The following is a 19,678-nucleotide window of genomic DNA, read 5'->3' as shown; positions in this document are numbered from 1 at the left end:
GTCTAGATGAGTCAGTGAGCTGTAGGTTAAGTGAGAGACTCTGTCTCAAATAAGCCTGAGGGCTGGAGAGATGGCTTAGCAGTCAAGGTGCCTGCCTGCAAAGCCAAAGGACCCAGGTTCAATTCCCCAGTACCCACGTAAGCCAGATACACAAGGTGGCACATGAGTCTAGAGTGCATTCGTAGAAGCTGGAGGCCCTGGAGTGCCCATTCTCTCTCTCTCAAATAAATAAATAAAAATAAATTGTCCTTAAAATAATAAGTCTCAGTTGGATGTGGTGGCACACATTTTTAATCCCAGCACTCGAGAGGCAGAGGTAGGAGGACTGCCTTAAATTCAAAGCCACCCTGGCACTATATATAGTGAATTCCAGGTCAGCCTGGACTAGAGTGAGACCCTACCTCAAAAAAAAAAAAAAAAAGTCTCAGAGCTGGAGAGATGGCTTACCAGTTAAGGTGTTTGCCTGCAAAGCCAAAGGACCTCGGGTCGATTTTCTAGGACCTACGTAAGCCAGATACACAAAGTGGTGAATGCGTCTGGAGTTCATTTGCAGCAGCTAAAGACCGTACATGCCCATTTTCTCTCTCTCTCAAAATAAATAAATAAAAAGAAAATATTTTTAAAAATTAAAAATAAGCCTCAGAGATATTGAAGAAGAAACCTTTGCACTCATGAGCACACATATGCGTGCATACCCTCCCAAACACATGAACGTGTAGGCACGCACACACCCACACATGCAAAACGAAAAGACTGGATGACAAAGAGTTTTTTTTAGGGCTGGAGAGATGGGTTAGCGGTTAAGCGCTTGCCTATGAAGCCTAAAGACCCCAGTTCGAGGCTCCATTCCCCAGGACCCACGTTAGCCAGATGCACCAGGGGGCGCACTCATCTGGAGTTCGTTTGCAGTGGCTGGAGGCCCTGGCGCGCCCATTCTCCCTCTCTCTCTATCTGCCTCTTTCTCTCTCTGTCACTCTCAAATAAAGAAATAAATATTTTTTTTAAAAAAGAGTTTTTTTTTTTTTAAGCAGGAAGTAGAACTGGAAAAGAAAGGCGAAAATGATGAAAGGTTTAATCCAGGAGACCCAATATTCAAATAATAGAAGTTCTGAAGGGGGCTGGAAAGATGGTTCAGTGGTTAGGGTGTTTGCCTGTAAAGCCTAAGGACCCAGGTTTGGTTCCCCAGTACCCACATAAGCCACATGCACATAGTGGCACATGCCTGTGGAATTCATTTGCAGTGGCTAGAGACCCTGACACACACATTCTCTCTATCTACCTCTCTCTCTTCCTCTCTCTCTCAAATAAATAAATATAAATATAAATATTTTAAGAAGTTCTGAAGGAAATAAGTAAGAATCTTTTCTAGAATTGAAGAACATGGGCCTCCAGATTGAAAGTGTCCACTGGTGCCCCAAACAAGGAGCGAAAAACACAGCCAACTAAAGCATGTTGTTATGAAGTTGCAGAAGACCTGGGATAAAATGAAAATCCTGGAAGCTTCTAGAATAAGGAAATTAGTTGCCTAATGATACTGTGTTCAGTTTTCATGAGTGTAACAAACTTACTCTGTGGTTCCAGGCTGGTCTCAAACTCAGAGTGTTCCTCCCACCGCAGCCTCCAGAGTGCTAGGATTAAAGGCTGCCCCACCACACCTGGCTTCAAACATTTCCATTCTAAAGGGGAGGTAAAGGAGGATAGGAAGGAGGGAGGGAAACAGCAAACCCCAAACGCATTCAATCCTGTGGAGCCCTGTCTTGCACCTGAGACGTGGTAACACGACTTCCCACCTCCCACTTTTAATCAGGTAGGTCGTCTTTCCACCAGGCTATCTCAGATTGCTCACTCTCAAACTGCATTAAAAACAAAACAAACAAACGAACTAAAAATTGTTTTAAAATTCTGGGTTTTCCTACCTGTAATACTTTTATTCTGAGTATGTTATTTATTTACTTATTCATTCATTGTTTTTGTACTTTTGGTTTTTTTTTTCTTTCTAGGTAGGGTCTCACTCTAGCTCAGGCTGACCTGGAATTCACTATGTAGTCTCAGGGTGGCTTTGAACTCACGGCGATCCTCCTACCTCTGCCTCCCGAGTGCTGGGATTAAAGGCGTGTGCCACCACGTATGCTTTATTTATTTTTTTTAAGATTTATTTTTATTTATTTATTAGAGATAGGAAGAGTGTGTGTGTGAGAGAGAAAGAGATCGGGCACTCCACCTGGAGGGAGGGAAACAGAGCAAACCCAAAATTCAGGGTGGCAAAATTCAGTCCTGTGGAGTCATGTCTTGCACCCGAGACACGTGGTAACATGACTTCAGCTTCTAAGGACTTAGGCAACCCCATCCCTATGGCCATGCCAGCCGTTGCCCACCTGACCTCTTTCCTGAGTTGCCTCTGCCCACCGTCCATGGCTGTCCTTGGCAGATGTTCCATGTCCCCAGCCTCTCCAACTCGGCAGGGTCTCCCTTTCATCTTTCGCTTTGCCCTCTCAGTGACCGACACTGTCACACCTTGCCTGCTTTCCAGAGCTTACTTTGAGACATCTGGATGGAAGCCTCTACGACCCTGCAATTCTCATGTTCCATGTGCCCGCAAAACAAGCACCGTGGGGCCGGTTCAAGATTTGCCACCATCTGAAGCAACAGCGGGGCCCTTAGGGACCATGGCTGCGACAGCCCCCCGGGAGCCTGGGGCAATGAGCATGGTGAGATGAATCCCAGGGATGCCTGTGCCATCCTGTCCTGGCAGGGTGCCTGGCAGGTGCTCTTTGGTTAGTCCAGTGTCTCAAAACGAGCTCTCCCTTCTGCACTCTGGCCCTGCAGCGAGGTCAGCTCCTGACGCCGCCTCAAGGTGGGCTTTCCTGCTGTCCAGGTGCAAGCCACTGGCTTCCTTTTAAAGGTGCTGATTTCTTTAGCACCGTGCCTTCCTTAGCTCCAACTTTAAGCAGCTCCCTTCCCCTTTCTAGGTAGGCAAACTGTAAGCTTTCCCAATTCTTTTTCCCTGTCTTTTGCTTCCAGTTTTCACCGTAAATCTGGCCAAAAGCCACTTGCAGTAACCGTGCTGCAGGCTGAATGCTGGGATGCCTTCGCATTCCCTCTACCAGATAAAGCACCGCACTCCCTCGAAACTCAGCCTCACACAGCACGTGAACAAGTTCTTTGCCACCATGTGATGCGGGTTCCCAGGACACTTCTCGTCCCCATCTGAAACCCCATGAACACAGTCCACATTCCCACTGGAATTCTTATCTCCTGAGCTTCTGCCAGAATCACCCATTAAACTCTGCTTCTAGAATTCGAGGGTTTTTCTGGCCCATTTCTACAAACATTTGCAAATTCCTCCCACCAACCAGTTCCAAAGCCTCTTGAACTGATGTGGGGAAGTATCTAAAACTAAAGCGAGTGGGGTGCTTCGGAATAATCCTAGAGCCCCAAATCCCAAATTCGTGTCTGTTAATTAGCTAAAGAATTGGCAGTCCTGACTAAAGAGAATGATTTTTAAACCACCACATTTAATTTGAACGCAATAGGGATGGATGGGAGGGAGAGAAAAGGGCTGAGGGGTCGAGGGCCGAGGAGGAAGGGAAAGTGGCCAGGAACAAGGAAAGGACACCACATTATCCAGGAGCCCATGTGGAGGAATGAACATGGACCCCAGACACAAAAATGTGAGACAGGGAGGGTTGGAGAAGAGATGGCTTAGCAGTTAAGGCGCTTGCCTGCAAAGCTAAAGGACCCAGCTCCAGTCCCCCAGGACCCACATAAGCGAGATGCACAAAGTGGTGCATGCATTCAGAGCTCGTTTGCACTGGCTGGAGGCCCTGGCACGCCCATTTTCTCTCTCTCTCTCTCTCTCTCTCTCTCTAAATAAATAAATAAATAAATAAATAAAAATAAAATTTTTTGACAAGTTTACAAAACGTGAAGAGGAGTTTTTCTAAAAAGCCAAGGCATGCCCTTCCAAAGACATTAAAAAGCCATAAAAACAGTAATAAAAAAAATTTTCCTTCCCATCTAGTGTGCCAGGGTGGGAGAGAGATAATCTTGGCAGCCCGGAGACCCAGGCGTGGAGCTGTATACAGCTCAAAACCAGAAAGAAAAGGGACCTTCTCTGTGGGCCCAAGTAAGATAGTTTGGAGTCTGCTCTCAGGAGCAGTTTAGCACACGTGTATCAGGTGCATCAGCCAATTGGCTCAGAGGAGGGGCCCACCCACACCTGGACAGGGTGCACGCTCCAGAGAGATTTGATTTTGATCGGGTAGGACTAGCAGACATGTGTACTACAACTGAAGCATGCTAGGCAGGCTGAGGCATAGACGTGGCAAAGGTGTGATGCAAGACTCCTCCTCAAGGCCCGCTTCCCTGATCCAATCGGCCTAATTTAGCCCTTCTGAGGATTACAAGGTCAGGGCTTGTCACAGAAATCACTTCACTTCTCAGTCCCAGTTTTCTGTGGTTGTTTGTTTGTTTTTGTCGTCACAGTGATGAAACACCCGAGAAACACACCTGGACTAGGAAGACTTCATTTCAGCTCAGTTTCAGAGGTTTCTGCCCACTCTCGGCTGGCTGCGTTGCTCTTAGTCCCATGCTCAAAATGATTCTCGGCTTCAGATTCCACACCCAGCCAAGCTACCCATGAATGTGAGAAATAGGTCGATGTCTCTTTTCTCAGGAAGTTCCCGGAATCCGTGTTTCACCCAGAGGAAAGAGTAAGCCATCAGAGAGGAAGACAGAGACTCCAAGAAGCCAGATTTAGCCTGGGAAAAGTTGGAAACAACCTGTCTACTCTGATGAGGAGAGTCCCAGAGCGCCCGCCACATGCAGGCCTAAGGGGTGACTGTTCAAGAATAAGGGAGAGGGAGGCTGGAGAGATGGCTTAAGCGGTTAAGGCATTTGCCTGCAAAGCCAAAGGGCCCCTGCTCGATTCTTCAGGAGCCACGTTAGCCAGATGCACTAGGGGGCACATGCGTCTGGAGTTCATTTGCAGTGGCTAGAGGCCCTGGTGCGCCCATTCTCTCTCTCTCCCTCTCTGTCAAATAAATAAGTAAAAAATGAAACAAAATGTTTTAAAAAAAGAATAAAGGAGAGGTCTCACTATAGACTCTGGAAATTCCACCCTGAAGCTGACAGTCACATAGAAATATGTCTTCCCAGAAAAGTAAGATTTTTTTTAATAAGCAAAGAAAAAAAATGAGGCAATGATTAATTCCTGGTTGAACAGGAAATAATATCTCCACTGTATTAAAAATGGAAATACTTGGGAGCTGGGTGTGATGGTGAACGCCATTAATTCCAGCACTCAGGAGGCAGAGGTAGAGGATCGCTGTGAGTTCAAGGCCACCCTGAGACCACAAAGTGAATTCCAGGTCAGCCTGAGCTACAGTGAGACCCTAACTCAAAAAACAAAATATCAAACAAACAAAAAAAGGAATACTTGGGGCTGGGAAAATGGCTCAGTGGTTAAAGGCACTTGCTTGCAAAGTCTGCTGGCCTGGGTTCAATTCCCATGCCCCCTACATAAACTGGACACAAAAAGTGGCTGCAAAGGCAAGAGGCTCTGACCCTGCATCCTCCCCCGTACATGCAAATAAATTAAAAATAAGTATAAATGGAAACACTAACATAAGTCTTGCTGAGAGGTCAGGGAGGAGGAATGAGAATGTGTAAAAAAAAAAAAAAATCAAGAATCCTGCTGGTGTGGTAGGTCATTTCCATAATATTAGTTCTTAGGACCAAGAGCTCAAAGCCATCTAGGACTACATAGTAAGATTCTATCTCAAAATGTAAAAAAAAAAAGAAAAAAGAAAAGAAGGAAGGAAGAGGATGGAGAGATGGCTTAGCGGTTAAGGTGCTTGCCTGCAAAGCCTAAGGACCTGTGATAGTTAAGGTGTTGTCAACTTGATCTGTTTAGTAATCCACAGGCTGCTTCTAGGAAGGATCAACTAAAGGAGGAGGTCTTTCTCCCAGGGTGAGCCCTTCCCCCAGAGTGGGCACCCCGCTCAGAGGGGGACTTGATATAAGGAAGCTCTGGGTAGAAGAGTTCCCTTTTCCTTCCTTCCACTTGGCTGCTGGAGCTGCTCCCTACCTTCTAGCGTGGATTGAAGACCAGTGTGGACTAAAGACCAACATCAACTGAAGACCCGTGTGGATCGAAACCCAGCGGCTCCTCAGGAAGCCTCCAGGCTTCCCCGCACCATCTGCAGTGCCGGGTCGGGACTGCTGAGGCATCCAGCCACGTGGACTGAGCAGCTACCAGGTTCAGTGATTCTCGGGCCTGCAACTGCTATTGGACTACTGTAAGATAATCCAATAAATTCCCTTTTAAAAATAATTCATTCTAGCAATTCTGTTCCTCTAGAGAACCCTGACTAATATAGGACCCATGTTCACTCTCTCTCCAGATCCCACATAAACCAAACTCAAAAAGGTGAGGCAAGCTCAAGGTCACACATGCCCGCTAGGTGGTGAAAGCGTCTGGAGTTTGATTGCAGTGGCTGAGGCTCTGGTGCACCAATTCTCTTTCTTTCTCTTTGTGCCTTGCTCTTGCTTTCTCTAAAAAGAAAGAAAAGAAACAGAGGAGAGAGAAGAGAAGAGAACACGGAGTGGAGAGAGGAGATGAGAGAGGGAGGATGCTTAACAAGATGGGGGTGAAACTGGGTAACTAGGAAGGGGCAGGCTGCCTGTGTGACAGGATGGGCAAAGGAGTTATCTGAGGCCATGGGAGGATGGCTATGTCTTGCTATCATGAAAAGTATTTTTTAGCACAATTGGCTTTAAAAATGTAATTCTGAATAATGTTTTAATGTCATAGAAGCAAATTAAAATAATTGCATTTCAGATAAGAAGGAAGTGCAGGGTAGGGAGCTTCTGAGAACGAGAGGGGCAGAGAGCAGCTGGCATCTACTAAACCTGCTGGAGGTGAGGGGAACGTTGCTGAAGCAATGGTAGGAAGGGGGGGAATGGGACAGGATGGGGACAAGCCTCATCTGTCTCCTCCTGTTGACTTTGGTCCGAAGCCTGGCAGCTGGGTGGTGAGGTGGGCCTCAGGTCTCTGGGTGCAGAAATGAAATGGACAAGTGACAGATTAACAAGGGGGAAATATGCAAATTTTATTTTCAACCACTGTGCACACAGTGGAGGTCCCCGTCTTCCCCCACAAAGGAGGTTGCGCCTGGCGACAACCTGGGTGCTCCCGTGCTAGGTGACCTGAGCGGCGAGTGTCACACGGGAGGGGGAGGGGAGGGCTGGTTTAAGCAGCAGGCCACTGCCCTCCCTGCGTGGGGAGGGAGCCTCTCTTGTGTGGCCTTCGGCTCCCACTTTCAGGAGGACAGGGAAGGTCGCAGTGTCCTTCTTCCTTTTCAAGTACTTTTAGTTAGAAAAAAATTTCAGTATGGCAAGGCGCATTTACGGGTGATACGCCTGGAACTCTTTCAGAGGCTAGTGAGGAGGGAGGTTCCTGGGCTGGCGAACCCAACAGGTAAGAGAGGGGAGTTCAAAGATGAAGCGATGGGGATGGGGCTGTCACCCTAGGTTAGAGAATCGGCTCTCTTCAGAAAAAGGGTCAGATTGATCCAATCCACAAAGATGGCTGATGCGTGGCCACGTGCCGGCCCGAGTCGTTCTGGTTCAAATTGAGCAATTTTTTCGGGTTCACCCCCTCACTTACAAGTGGTGAGCCTACTGTAATGGGGATGATTGAAATGTGAGGGAGCAGGGCCCGGAGGGTGTGTTTCTCTGGGAATAAGAGAGCTCCAGAAAGTCTCCCTTAGTTGGCTGGAGGAGGAGGGCCTCCACGCGTGCCAAGCCAGCTGATAGACCAGGAGAGCCTGCCTCCCATGTCGAACATTCAGAGATTTGAAAATCGTCGAGGACGTCTGGGTCCACTTGCATGGACTGCTCACTTACCCTTGTCACTGGTGATGATTAGGTGTCACCTTTTCTGAAACGTGCAGGGATGCAGGTCCAGGTTTCTTGAGAGAGAGCCTGACAACTCCAGGACTTATAAGGAGCGGTGTTTGCTTTCCATCCAATAACAGAGGCGGTAGGACTCTTGCTCCTGGGTTGAACGTCACTCACATAGATTCTTTAATTCCTTCTTGGCTTGTGTTGAATAGGAATTGATTTGCTTACCTTCTATCAGAATAAAATTTCTAAGTACACATGACAGGTGCACCCACATAAGCCAGATGCACAAGGGGGCGCACGTGTCTGGAGTTCGTTTGCAGTGGCTAGAGGCCCTGGCGTGCCCATTCTCTCTCTGCCTGTTTCTCTCTGTCTGTCGCTCTCACATAAATAAAAAAAAAAAGAATTGAGTCCTGGGGCTTGAGAGATGGCTTAGCGGTTAAGGCGCTTGCCTGCAAAGCCAAAGGACCCAGGTTTGATCCCCCAGGACCCACGATAGCCAGATGCACAAGGTGTTGCACGCGTCTGGAGTTCGTTTGCAGCAGGCAGAGGCCTCAGGGCACCCATTTGCTCTTTCTCTTTCTCTCTCAAATAAATAAATAAAAATACTTTTTAAAAAAATTAATTCAGTCTTTTTTTTTTTTTTCAAAGGCAGGGACTCACTCTAACCCAGGCTGACCTGGAATTCACTATGTGGTCTCAGGGTGGCCTCGAACTCACGGCGAACCTCCTACCTCTGCCTCCTGAGTGCTGGGATTAAAGGCGTGCGCCCCTACACCCAGCGCCCGGCTCCAGTCCTGGTTTCTGACGATCTATTCTGCAGCATGCCCGCTTCCTGGTGACAAAGCGCGTTTAGCCCTGGCCCCAAGGAGTGGCTAGGTTGACGGCTAGTGTCCAGTGGGCGCTCAGCTAAGAGGTCTCGTTATGACATTTTGTGTTCTTTTGTCCCCTGCCTTAAGGTAGGAGTCAACATAGTGTCCAGGGTGCCACGCCTGTGCTCAGATCCTCAGGACAGGGTGTCAGACCAGTGATGGGCACCTACGGTTACGGCCATGGTCTGTCCACCACTTGGGTCTGCTCAGCCAGCCAGCAGTGATGCAGTGTACAGATGGGCACCTGCAATCGATCAAGACCCAGGCTGGCCTCAAACTTGCTCTGTAGTTGTGGATGACCTTGAACTTCTGATCCTCCTGCCTCCTTCCTATCCCCCAAGGGCCGGGATTTCACCACCATTATGAGTTTATGTAGTGCAGAGGATCAAACCCTGGGCATTCATGCATGGTAGTCAAGTCTTCTGCCTACTGAGCTGCACCCCCATGCAATCTATTTGATGACAAAAAGAAACTTTGTGCGCCAATTACACAAAACAGTCCCTCCCCCAAAGAACTCTAGTTTTCTCGTTAGTGGATGTGTATATCCCATAAAACTGTAGTCATTACATTTGTGAATTTTGTCAATTAGAACAGTGAGAATTGGTTTTTGCGTTAGTTATGTCTTTGATTTTTTTTTTCCCTCTTGGCCCTCAAAGTGTAAAATACCTGCTTTCTACCCTGTCCTTCTCTTCTCCTGGCTGGGGGACTGTCCATCTCCAAACAAGCCTAGGATTACCATCCCCCGACCCCGGCCCGCCTCCCTCCCTGGGAATCCAGCTGTGGATGTTGATCTGCAGACCAGTGGACTCCTAGCTCAGTGCTCATCCTGCCTTCCTGTCCCTCTGCTCACAGCTGCCCCACCTCACACCTTCCCCCTGAGGAGACGCGTGTCACAGGGACCAGCGGGTGTCCTGCCACTAACTGGCAGCCCACCCCCCAACTTCCCCGAGCTCCTCTCTCCTCTCCAGGTCCCAGCAGGAGCCAAGGGCAGCAGCGTGGGTGGCTGAAATCTCCAGGGCAACTGGGTCTGCCCCTCCCTCTGCTGGCCTCCGCCCCTAACCTGAAGCCCCCCCCCCCCAGCCTGGCACCTGCTAACCAGCCTTCAGCCCCTCCTCCTGGCCCCTTCTGCGCCCCCTCCTACTCTCTCTTCGGCTGGCTCTCCATGTCACCATCTGTGGCACAATCTTTCTCTGTCACTACCCCTGCCACCCCCTCGTTCTCTTTCCTCCTGCTTCCTCTGTTCCTGCCTCTTTCTGTATCTTCCTCTCGTCTCTTCTTTTTCCTCCTCCGTTCCTTCTCCCCGGCACACGTCCCTTCTCACTCCCCCTCATTCTGCCTTTCCACCCACTCACTGTCTCCCCTCTCTCTCCACCTCCGACTGACCGCCCCCCAATATTCTATTGGTCTCTTAGTCCCCTGCTCCCCGCCCATCCTCCTCACCTTGGGGAGCGATTGCCTCCGCCCCTACAGAGTCCGCCTGCAGACCCCTATCCGTGCCCTGCCTCCCCCCCCCCCCCAACACACACGTGTACTGGACATGGGAGGTGACGCACCAGACATTGGTGGGAAGTCAGGGCGGGGGACCAGATGGGAGAGGCACTGTGGACCGACGTGGCCGCTGAGGGCCTAGGAGGGGGCCCAGGCCTGCAAGGGCTGGAGCAGTGAGCAGCGCACAAGGGCTCCAGCCAGCCGTGCTCTGGTGGTGCCCGGCTGCAGAATGACCTCTAGCCCGGCAGCTGTGGGAAGAGTCCGCACGCTGTGGACAGGTAAGGAGGCTGGGCCCACGGGGAGCTTTTGTTCTACCCAGGATGAGCTTGGAATTGGGCCTGGGGCTGGAAGAGGGTGGAGGACCCCAGAGAGCGAGCAGGGAGGCTTTGGGGGGGCCTCTGGGTGAGCTGCAGGGGTGAGGGTGTTAACTGCAGTTGTGTGCTGTGATTCTAGAACCCTGGAACCAGAGAAAAGCAGGAGGCGAGAGCTGGGCAAAACCTAGTGTACTGCACTGCCTGACCTCCTGGGCTGCCCTCCCAGCTGGGCAAGTTGCTCTTGCATCCCTCCCCCACCCCTGAACTCGATCCTCTTGGCATCTCTAAGAGGTGGGTCTGCTTGTCTTCTTTTAAATTGAAGACTGAAGCCAGCGAGGGGACGTGACTGGCCCAAGGTCACACAGCAGGCCCGCATCAGCGCCTGGGCCTACAGCTGGAGTCAGTCAGCCCTGCCGACCAGCACGATCCTGGCCTCTTTGGGTGCAGAGATGGCCTGAGGCCATCTGCCTGTGTTGCCCACGCTGCCCTGACTCCAGGTCGGTGGCCCTTCTGGAGGCAAATGTGCTCAGTAGGCAAAGCAGGTTTGAATATGGTCCCCTGGCTGGGTGACCTTGAGGCAATTACCTCTCCTAGCTTCAGCTTCCTTCTCTATTTCTCCCTCCCGGGCTCCACAAGGGTGTCAAGATGTGAGTCTGAGCAGCCTTGTACCTCGGGGATCAACTAGCTGAAGTGCTTGGTTTTGTGGTACCTGGTGACATCTAAGTGACGGGGCCAGGTGCAGAGAGCCGGCACTCTTGAAGGGTAGGGGCGGAGTGGGAGGTTAATGAGAGTGACCACGGGAGTGTCTGGCATGCCCAAGGGCTGTCCACGAATTACTGTGGGCTTGGTGGCAGCAACTCACCTTTTCTGCACTGCTCCTCCATCTGGAACAGCCCCCCAGGAGTCCGCCCCCAGCTTCAGACAAGCTGGTGCCAAAGACAAGCCAGACGGGAGGAAGAGGCCCTTCCTGGCCCCAGGACCAGCTAGATCCCCACTAAGGATCCCAGCTTCTTAAAAGAAATCGCAGATCTGGTCCCGTTGGTCTGTTCAGCATTGACAGAAAGGAGGGTGGTGGGTCGTGGGGGCTGAGGGGGGTCAGGCTGGGCAGAGGTACTCCTGGGCATAAGCCGTGCACACGTGTGCTCGTGTGGCAGCATGCATGTGCGTGTGCAGGGCTGGAGGGGCTGTCCTCAGAGCACCCCTTGGGCTTCCCCGAGGGCATCTGCGCCTGAAGCCAGGCAAGGAGATTTGCCTGGCTCCCTGCTCCCCGTCCTGCCTGGTGGCCCCCTCCCTTCTCAGGCCTGGTTGCTTTGTGATTGGCCACCTGGTGGGGAGCTATAAAGAGGAACTGCGCACAGCAGCAGCGGGCAAGGTGGCCTGGTGACGCGGGGCACCCCCACCCCCACCCAGGAAATAGGACTTGACGGTCCTAGATTCCGCAGTTCCTGTGGCTAAGAAGGTCGGACTCCGGCGTTGTGGAATCACAGTGCTCTCTGATTCAGACACGGGGAGCCTGAACCACCCGACGCTGAGATCCTAAGGTCCCGTTTCTCAGCCCCAAAGGAGTCTAAGGCTTTGCGGATGGGCACGAGGAACTGTCGGGAGAGCCTGATAGGTCAGTGGGAGAGAGTGACGCCAGCACAGCCCAGAGGCCGAGACTCGTCCTCGGTCTGCCATTCTATGCAGTGGGACACAGTGGGTGAAGAGGCCCTATTGGATGTACCCCATTCATGGCTGTGGGCCAGAGTGTGCAGCTGCCCATTGGCAACCCAACCACTGGCGAAGACAGCAGGAAGGTGTTCCGTGCAGGGCACTGTGTGTCAGGCTTTGAGGAGCTGAGGAGGGGCTGAGGGTGCAGTAGGTGGAGGTGGCTCTTGGGTGCCCGGACAGGCTGGGTTACCGCTGATCAGAGCTGCAGCTCAGGGGGTCCTTTGCCATTCTGGCATCACTGACCCAGCCCTCGGAGCTGCTGCACATGTTCCCTAGTGGGAGCACGGGGCCCCCCTTTCCCAGGACACCGAAGCGCTCTCAGGAGCCAGCGGAAGGGACTGGGGATGGGTCAGCACAGCACAGGGAGAGAGGCCTTCCCAAGCTGAGATTTCTTCTCCTTACACCCTCCACAGGGGGCGTCAGAGGCGGTGGGGGGACATTCGGGGGACCCGCTTGGGCAGGACAATCAGTAGGAGGAAGGCGGTGGGGTAGTGGGGGGCGGGGACGGAGTGGGCCAGGGAGGCTCTTTTCCCTGCGGGCCCCTTGCATGGAGAGCTGCCTACTCCAGGCCTGACTCATTCGATGCCTCACACTGGTGCGAAGTGGCAGGTGGGGGACAGCTGCACAAGGTCCAGGCTTCCGTGAACCTCCATCTGCCGAAGGAGAGGCAAGTCCAGCGGGGGAGCCCGGCAGAGTCTCTCCTGCCGCCCCCACTTACACCCAAGGAGCTGCTGTTGGAAGGTCTGGCCAAGTCCGTCCACTCCCGCTCAGCTTGTGCATTTTACTTCTGCTTCAGAGCTGGGGGGGGGGGGTTGCGGAGGGGGAGGGTGGCTGCAGATTACCTTGTGAGTGGGTTTCTCTTCATAGTCAGACTGGGGACCAGGGGCTCAGACACCCACCCATGTTCGCTGTCACCCTCCCGGACAGGGCCCTTGGTAGGAGACAGGGTGATGACCAGGCTGAAGGAGATGCTAAGGACTCATGGGGAGGGGACACCCATGAGTCCGCTGCCTTGCATGCTGTTCGGAATCAGGAAAATGAGGAACGTTCTGGGCGTTTCCAGAAAAGACAGGAACACGTCAACTTTCACCCAGAGTTTTTCGGGGGGGGGGCGGTGGTGGTGGCCAGAATCTGTGGATCCTTTTGAAGCTCCTTCCGGGGACCTGGGTTCAAAGTTGAACACCTGAGACTTGATGCATGGTTTCGGGCTGAGGGCTCAGACCCACTGGTGGGCAACAGGATCCGTGGATAGGGGCCAGAAAGAGCAAGTGTTATCTAGGCCTCATGCTACATGCTAGAGGCCGGTCACTTCACCTGCCCGAGGACTCAGTGTCTCGCCTAAGAAATGGGAGTAGCACCCACTTACCTTGCCAGGCTGTGCAGTAGGCACGAGATGGTCCATCAGGCTTCGAGCTGGCGCATAGTAGGTCTCCAGGTTCAAGGTGCTGGGGGAGAGAGCAGCACGGGGGAAGCCATGCTCGGCCACGACTGAGCTGTGTCCTCCCTCTTGCAGGCCAGTAGCTGACTGTTGATCACCTCCCCCTTAGCCATGGACACCCCTGGCTATCTTTCATCAGTGTTCCCAACCTTGGACCCCAGGAATACCTCCTTGGCCTGGCCCCTGGACACTATCCTGGGAAACACTACCGTGGGCCCAAGCCCGGAGGGCCTGACCGTCAGCGGCATTCTGATCCCGCTGGTCTACCTGGTGGTGTGCGTGGTGGGCCTGCTGGGCAACTCGCTGGTGATTTACGTGGTCCTGCGGCATACGACCAGCTCTTCGGTGGCCAACGTCTACATCCTCAACCTGGCGCTGGCCGACGAACTCTTCATGCTAGGACTGCCCTTCCTGGCTGCCCAGAATGCCCTGTCCTATTGGCCTTTTGGTTCCCTCATGTGCCGCCTGGTCATGGCCGTGGACGGCATCAACCAGTTCACCAGCATCTTCTGCCTCACCGTCATGAGCGTGGACCGCTACCTGGCCGTGGTCCACCCCACGCGCTCGGCTCGCTGGCGCACGGCCCCCGTGGCCCGTGCGGTCAGCGCGGCCGTCTGGGTGGCCTCGGCCGTGGTGGTGCTGCCCGTGGTGGTGTTCTCGGGCGTGCCCCGCGGCATGAGCACCTGCCACATGCAGTGGCCGGAGCCCGCGGCTGTGTGGCGAGCTGGCTTCATCATCTACACGGCCGCGCTGGGCTTCTTCGGGCCGCTGCTGGTCATCTGCCTCTGCTACCTGCTGATTGTGGTGAAGATGCGCTCGGCCTCGCGGAGGGTGCAGGCGATGCCGGGCCAGTGGGTGCAGACGCCTGCGGGCCAGCGGCGGCGGCGCTCTGAGCGCAGGGTCACGCGCATGGTGGTGGCCGTGGTGGCGCTCTTTGTCCTCTGCTGGATGCCCTTCTACGTGCTCAACATCGTCAACGTGCTGTGCCCTCTGCCCGAGGAGCCTGCCTTCTTCGGCCTCTACTTCCTGGTGGTGGCGCTGCCCTACGCCAACAGCTGCGCCAATCCCATCCTCTACGGCTTTCTCTCCAACCGCTTCAAGCAGGGTTTCCGCAGGGTCCTGCTGCGACCTTCCCGCCGCGTACGCAGCCTGCAGCCCGCTGCCCCTCCGGAAAAGACGGAGGAGGAGGAGGAGGAGGAGGAGGAGGAGGAAGAGGCAGAGGAGGAGGGGAAGTCTTGGAGACGGAAGGACATAAAAAGAAGTCGGGTCAGCCAGATCGCACAGCCTGGCACCAGTAGGCAGGAGCCGCGGCCCAGCCCTGCCGCGGCGACGCGGCAACAGTTGCCACCCTGGGTGGTGGCGGCGGCGGCGGCGCGGGAGAAGCCCAGGGCTGTGCGCACGAGCTGCCTGTAGGAGACCTTGGGGGGCCAGCGCGGCCCGGGGAAGGACAGAGGCTGTGCCCGTGCCCGCGGGCATGAGCACCTGACACATGGAGTGGCCCCGCCCACCAGGGGCCGGAGGAACCGGCTCTTTCATCTCCATGATCACGCTAGGTCTCACTGGGCCGCTGAGGTTCACAGGCCTCCCCTGCTCCCCCCCCCCCCCCCCGCCACCGGGCTCCATCCCATGGTGCCAGGCCTTGCCGTGTGTCGAGTTTTGTACTTGTTCTTCTGTAGTCCTTTCTTTAGACAGAGATTCCCCCCCCCCCCCGCCCCGCGACATCTCATCACATAAGCTTAGGCTACCCGCTGTCTAGCTCGCATCCCTGCTCAGAGATTTGACCGCATGGTACCAAGGCAGCTTCCTTTGGGCTGTCTGGGACTCCACGGCTCTTTGAGGGTCCTGGGAGGAGCCTGTCTCCTCCAAATCCAGAGACTAAGGTGGGGGCCCACCCTACACGGGCCAGCAAAGGAAGGCAGGGTCCACCCAGCAGTGTGAGGGGAGGACACAAGCAGAAGGAAGAAGAGGGTGGCCAGGAGATGGGGAGAAAGAGAAAGACAAAGGAGGGGAGGGAATGGATTTGTGCTGTGACCCTGAGCTGAGGCATCTGCAAGGTGACCCGGGTGGCCAATAGTCCGTGGGAACATCGTGGGGAAGGGACCCGATGGGTAATGTTCAATGCCATGAAAGGTCCGAGTGGACCCTTGGAGGGCACCGGAGTGCTGGTGAGGGGGACACAGGGATTGGTGGGGGTGGCCCCGAGAGTAGAACTGGCCCCTTAGGATGGTGGTGGGCGTGCTGAGACCCTGGTAAGGAGGAAGCCTCCCCACTCTCTGTATCTCCCCTCCCAAACCCCAGGAGGCTGGATGGACTGCAGGGAACAACCGTCGGCTGGGCCAGGGACTCCCTCCAGAGATGGAACATGGAACCCACACAGGATAACCCTGGGGACCTAAGCCCTGCCCCCTGTCCCACAGGTCCTCAGGGGACCCATAGATTCGGAAGCTTAGCCATCCAGATCTTCTATAACTCACCTCAAGCCACTTGGTTGGCCCAGCCCTCTCAGGACCTCGATGTCCCCATCACGACGCAAAGGCAGTAGGTCCCCAGCTGGTCTGCCTCCTGGAACCAGGGGGAAAAGCGAGTCAGGCTGGGTGGGCCTCCCCGCTCACCGCAATGGGGCACATGGCTTGCGGGAAGGCTTGAGGCTCAGTGCTAGATCTAGGACTCCTTGTGTGGTCTGAGGGCGGTGGCGGAGGGAGGGATGGAGAGCTGGAAGGATGGCTGGAAAAGCCCTTGCTGTTTTTGTCCCTAGCTTCTCTCAATAAAACGATGGCAACACATCACAGCAGCCATGGTCTGGGCCAGTTCCTTTCCCAGCCGGATGCATGTGTCACGTGGGAGTGAATGTGAGCTTGTGTGGGTTCTGTGCACCCTGGCCCCTTTTGTGTGGCCTTCCCTGAGTCCACGTCCTTCAGAGGACACACAGATGCCCTTGGAAGCTTGAGCCCTAACTCTTTCACACTTCCATCTAAAAGCAGTGGACACAATTTCTTCTTCTTATCCAAATACTAAATCTCAAAGCACAAAGATGAGTGGCGACAACCAAGTCACATGATGGTTCCCTGGGCCAATCACCAAAGACCAGGCTTGGGTGTCATGATTGGTCCCATACTGTTGCAGTCAGGTTCGCATTGCTGGTAGAAATCATCCAACCAAGAGCAGCCCGTGGGAAAAAAGAAGAGGATTATTTTGGCTTACAGGCTCGCGGGGAAGCTCCATGATGGCAGGGGAAAACGGCATGAGCAGAGGGTGGACATCACCCCCTGGCCAACATAAGGTGGACAATAGCAACAGGAGAGTGTGCCAAACACTGGCATGGGGAAACTGGCTATAACACCCATAAGCCCGTCCCCAACAATACACTGCCTCCATGATGCGTTAATTCCCAAATCTCTATCAGCTGGGAACCTAGCATTCAGAACATCTAAGTTTATGGGGGACACCTAAATCAAACCACCACATTCTGCCCCTGGCCCCCATAAATTGACAACCATATATGATGTAAAATGTGATGCATTCATCCAACTTTAAAAGTCCCCATAGTTTTTTTTTTTATCAATTCCAATGATGTTCATACATCCCCATAGTCCAAGATCTTTTTTTTTTATAAATTAAAAAAAAAATTTTTATTTATTTGAGAGCGACAGACACAGAGAGAAAGACAGATAGAGGGAGAGAGAGAGAATGGGTGCGCCAGGGCTTCCAGCCTCTGCAAACGAACTCCAGACGCGTGCGCCCCCTTGTGCATCTGGCTAACGTGGGACCTGGGGAACCGAGCCTTGAACCGAGGTCCTTAGGCTTTACAGGCAAGCGCTTAACCGCTAAGCCATCTCTCCAGCCCCAAGTCCGATAATTCTAACCAGCAACAGTCTCTAGTATTACAATTCTGCCCTCCAGCTAGCCTACTCACAGTCCTGGAAAACTTCAGGGCCAGCAGCTTTCCTTAGCAGCCATTTGTGGTCCCGGCAGCTCCATTGGGTCTCCACTGTAATCCACGGTTCATCCTCATGGCTTCTCTGGGTCTCCATGGAGGCATCCAGCAAACCTGTTTCATACTGCCCATGGCCATTTCCAAAACACAAGACCATACTGCAAACGCAATGACCCTCTCTTCCCTGCATTTCTTATACTCCACAACACCAGGCAGAGTGCCAGTTTGTTAATCCGGGGGTGGAGGGGGGGATAAAGCAAACTTTGCAGAACAGGACACTCCTTGAGTACCCAGGCCCCCTCAAAAGAGTCTACATTCTTTCTGTTGCCCCAGTGAAGGTCATCTGGCCCAATCTCACAGGTTGTAATCTCTCAATTGCAGCTGAACAGGCAGCAGTTAGTTCACCCAAAGATTTTTCTTTCTGTGTCATATCCCTTTGCTCACAACAGTTCATTTCTATGCAAAGCAACCATGCACAACTTCTCAGGACACGGGCATAACAGCAAGCTTCTCACACAAACTGCTAGCCCAGTCCAAGCAAAGCTCTTTCTCACCCTCATGAGCCAAACCTCACAGTCCATAGTTCTTAGTGAATTCAGGTCTTTCAACTCTGACCAGAATAGTCCATCAAGCTGTACTTACAACACTTCAAGGCATCTCTGAGGCCAAGGTTTCAAATCCTTCTACATTCCTTTTGAAAATTAGCTCCAAAACACCAAAGCCACAAGCTAGTAGCAACCCCACTCCTGGTACCATTTTACTGTTGTAGTCAGATTGGCATTGCTGTTAGAAATCACCCAACCAAGAGCAGATTGTGTGAAAAAAGAGGTTTATTTTGGCTTATAGGCTCAAGGGGAAGCTCCATGGTGGCAGGGAAGATGACGACATGAGCAGAGGATGGACATCACCCCCTGGCCGACATAAGGTGGACAATAGCAACAGGAGAGTGTGCCAAATACTGGCATGGGGAAACTGGCTATAACACCTATAAGCCCAACAATACACCACCTCCATGAAGTGTTAATTCCCAAATCTCCATCAGCTGGGAACCTAGCATTTAGAACACCTAAGTTTATGGGGGACACCTGAAATCAAACAACCACACATACCTACCCTTCTAGCCAGAGAGAAGGTAAGGCAGCGTGATGACCATCAGGCACAGCCAATCGGGTATAGGTGGGGTGGGGACAGGCTACCCATGGCCAGAGAGGGGTGGTCAGGTAGCATCAGGCTGTGTGTGTGGGAGGGGGCCTTCTTGTGTGACGGCCTTAGCTGTGATCATGCAGGTGTGTGTGGGTGACCATGCATGTAATGTGAAACTTGGTATGAGTTTAGTTCCAGGCAAGCAGTAAGTGCTCAAACCACCTTGGGCCATGAATGTGTATTGGCAAGTTTGGTGTGAGAGGCGAATGTGGGGTGCCAGTGAAGAGCCTGTTGGGAGGTGGGCATCACTTGGGAATGCCCACCTGGACTTGGGTCCCTCCTCTGCTTCCATGATCACACTCAAGTGTATGCATGCATGTTGGTCCTTGTCCCCCATTACGTGTCTGATAGATAGACTTGTCTTTGCAGAGCAGGGACAGTGACTGATGTCATTGTGTTCCTAGAACCTATTCCCTTGAGTGCTGGGAATGGATGAATGGCTGGGCCCGCTGCGTTTCCCAGCTTCCGGGAGCGATGGTCACACCTTGATGAGCCTGCTTTGGAACTGTGCAGCGGGGAATAAACGGAAGTGATGAGGGGGAGGGGGGCAGGAGAGACTGAAGGAGCTTGTTGTGGGGTTCGGGTTTGGAATCTGCTGAGAGGCCTGAGCAGGGAGGGGAGCAGTGACAGCCCAGTCGGCTTCATTCCTCCTCTCCAGCCATCGAAGTTGCTCAGACTCAAGACCTTACCTTGAACTTGTCTTTCAGAAGTGGTTGCTTGGCAACAGCTCATGGCCACCAGGCTCTGGACCAGGACTTTGTGAGTCAGCGATAGTATCATGGGAGAGGAACCGGGTGTCCACAGGATCTGGGGT

The 19,678-nt window shown here is 53.1% G+C and overlaps 1 protein-coding gene across 1 annotated transcript; it reads left to right on the top strand.

Annotated features, from left to right (window-relative positions):
* The first annotated feature begins 12,043 nt into the window (after positions 1-12,043).
* Positions 12,044-15,140, top strand: Sstr3 (somatostatin receptor 3). The gene is made up of 2 exons (XM_004650588.2): positions 12,044-12,194; positions 13,803-15,140. Exon 2 carries the CDS (start codon positions 13,839-13,841, stop codon positions 15,138-15,140), a length of 1,302 nt encoding a protein of 433 aa, XP_004650645.1. The 5' UTR covers positions 12,044-12,194; positions 13,803-13,838.
* Positions 15,141-19,678: the final 4,538 nt, after the last annotated feature.

This window comes from Jaculus jaculus, chromosome 6 (genome assembly GCF_020740685.1).
Source record: "Jaculus jaculus isolate mJacJac1 chromosome 6, mJacJac1.mat.Y.cur, whole genome shotgun sequence".
NCBI classification, from domain to species: Eukaryota; Metazoa; Chordata; class Mammalia; order Rodentia; family Dipodidae; genus Jaculus; species Jaculus jaculus.
This window is presented reverse-complemented; position numbering and strand designations above follow the sequence as displayed.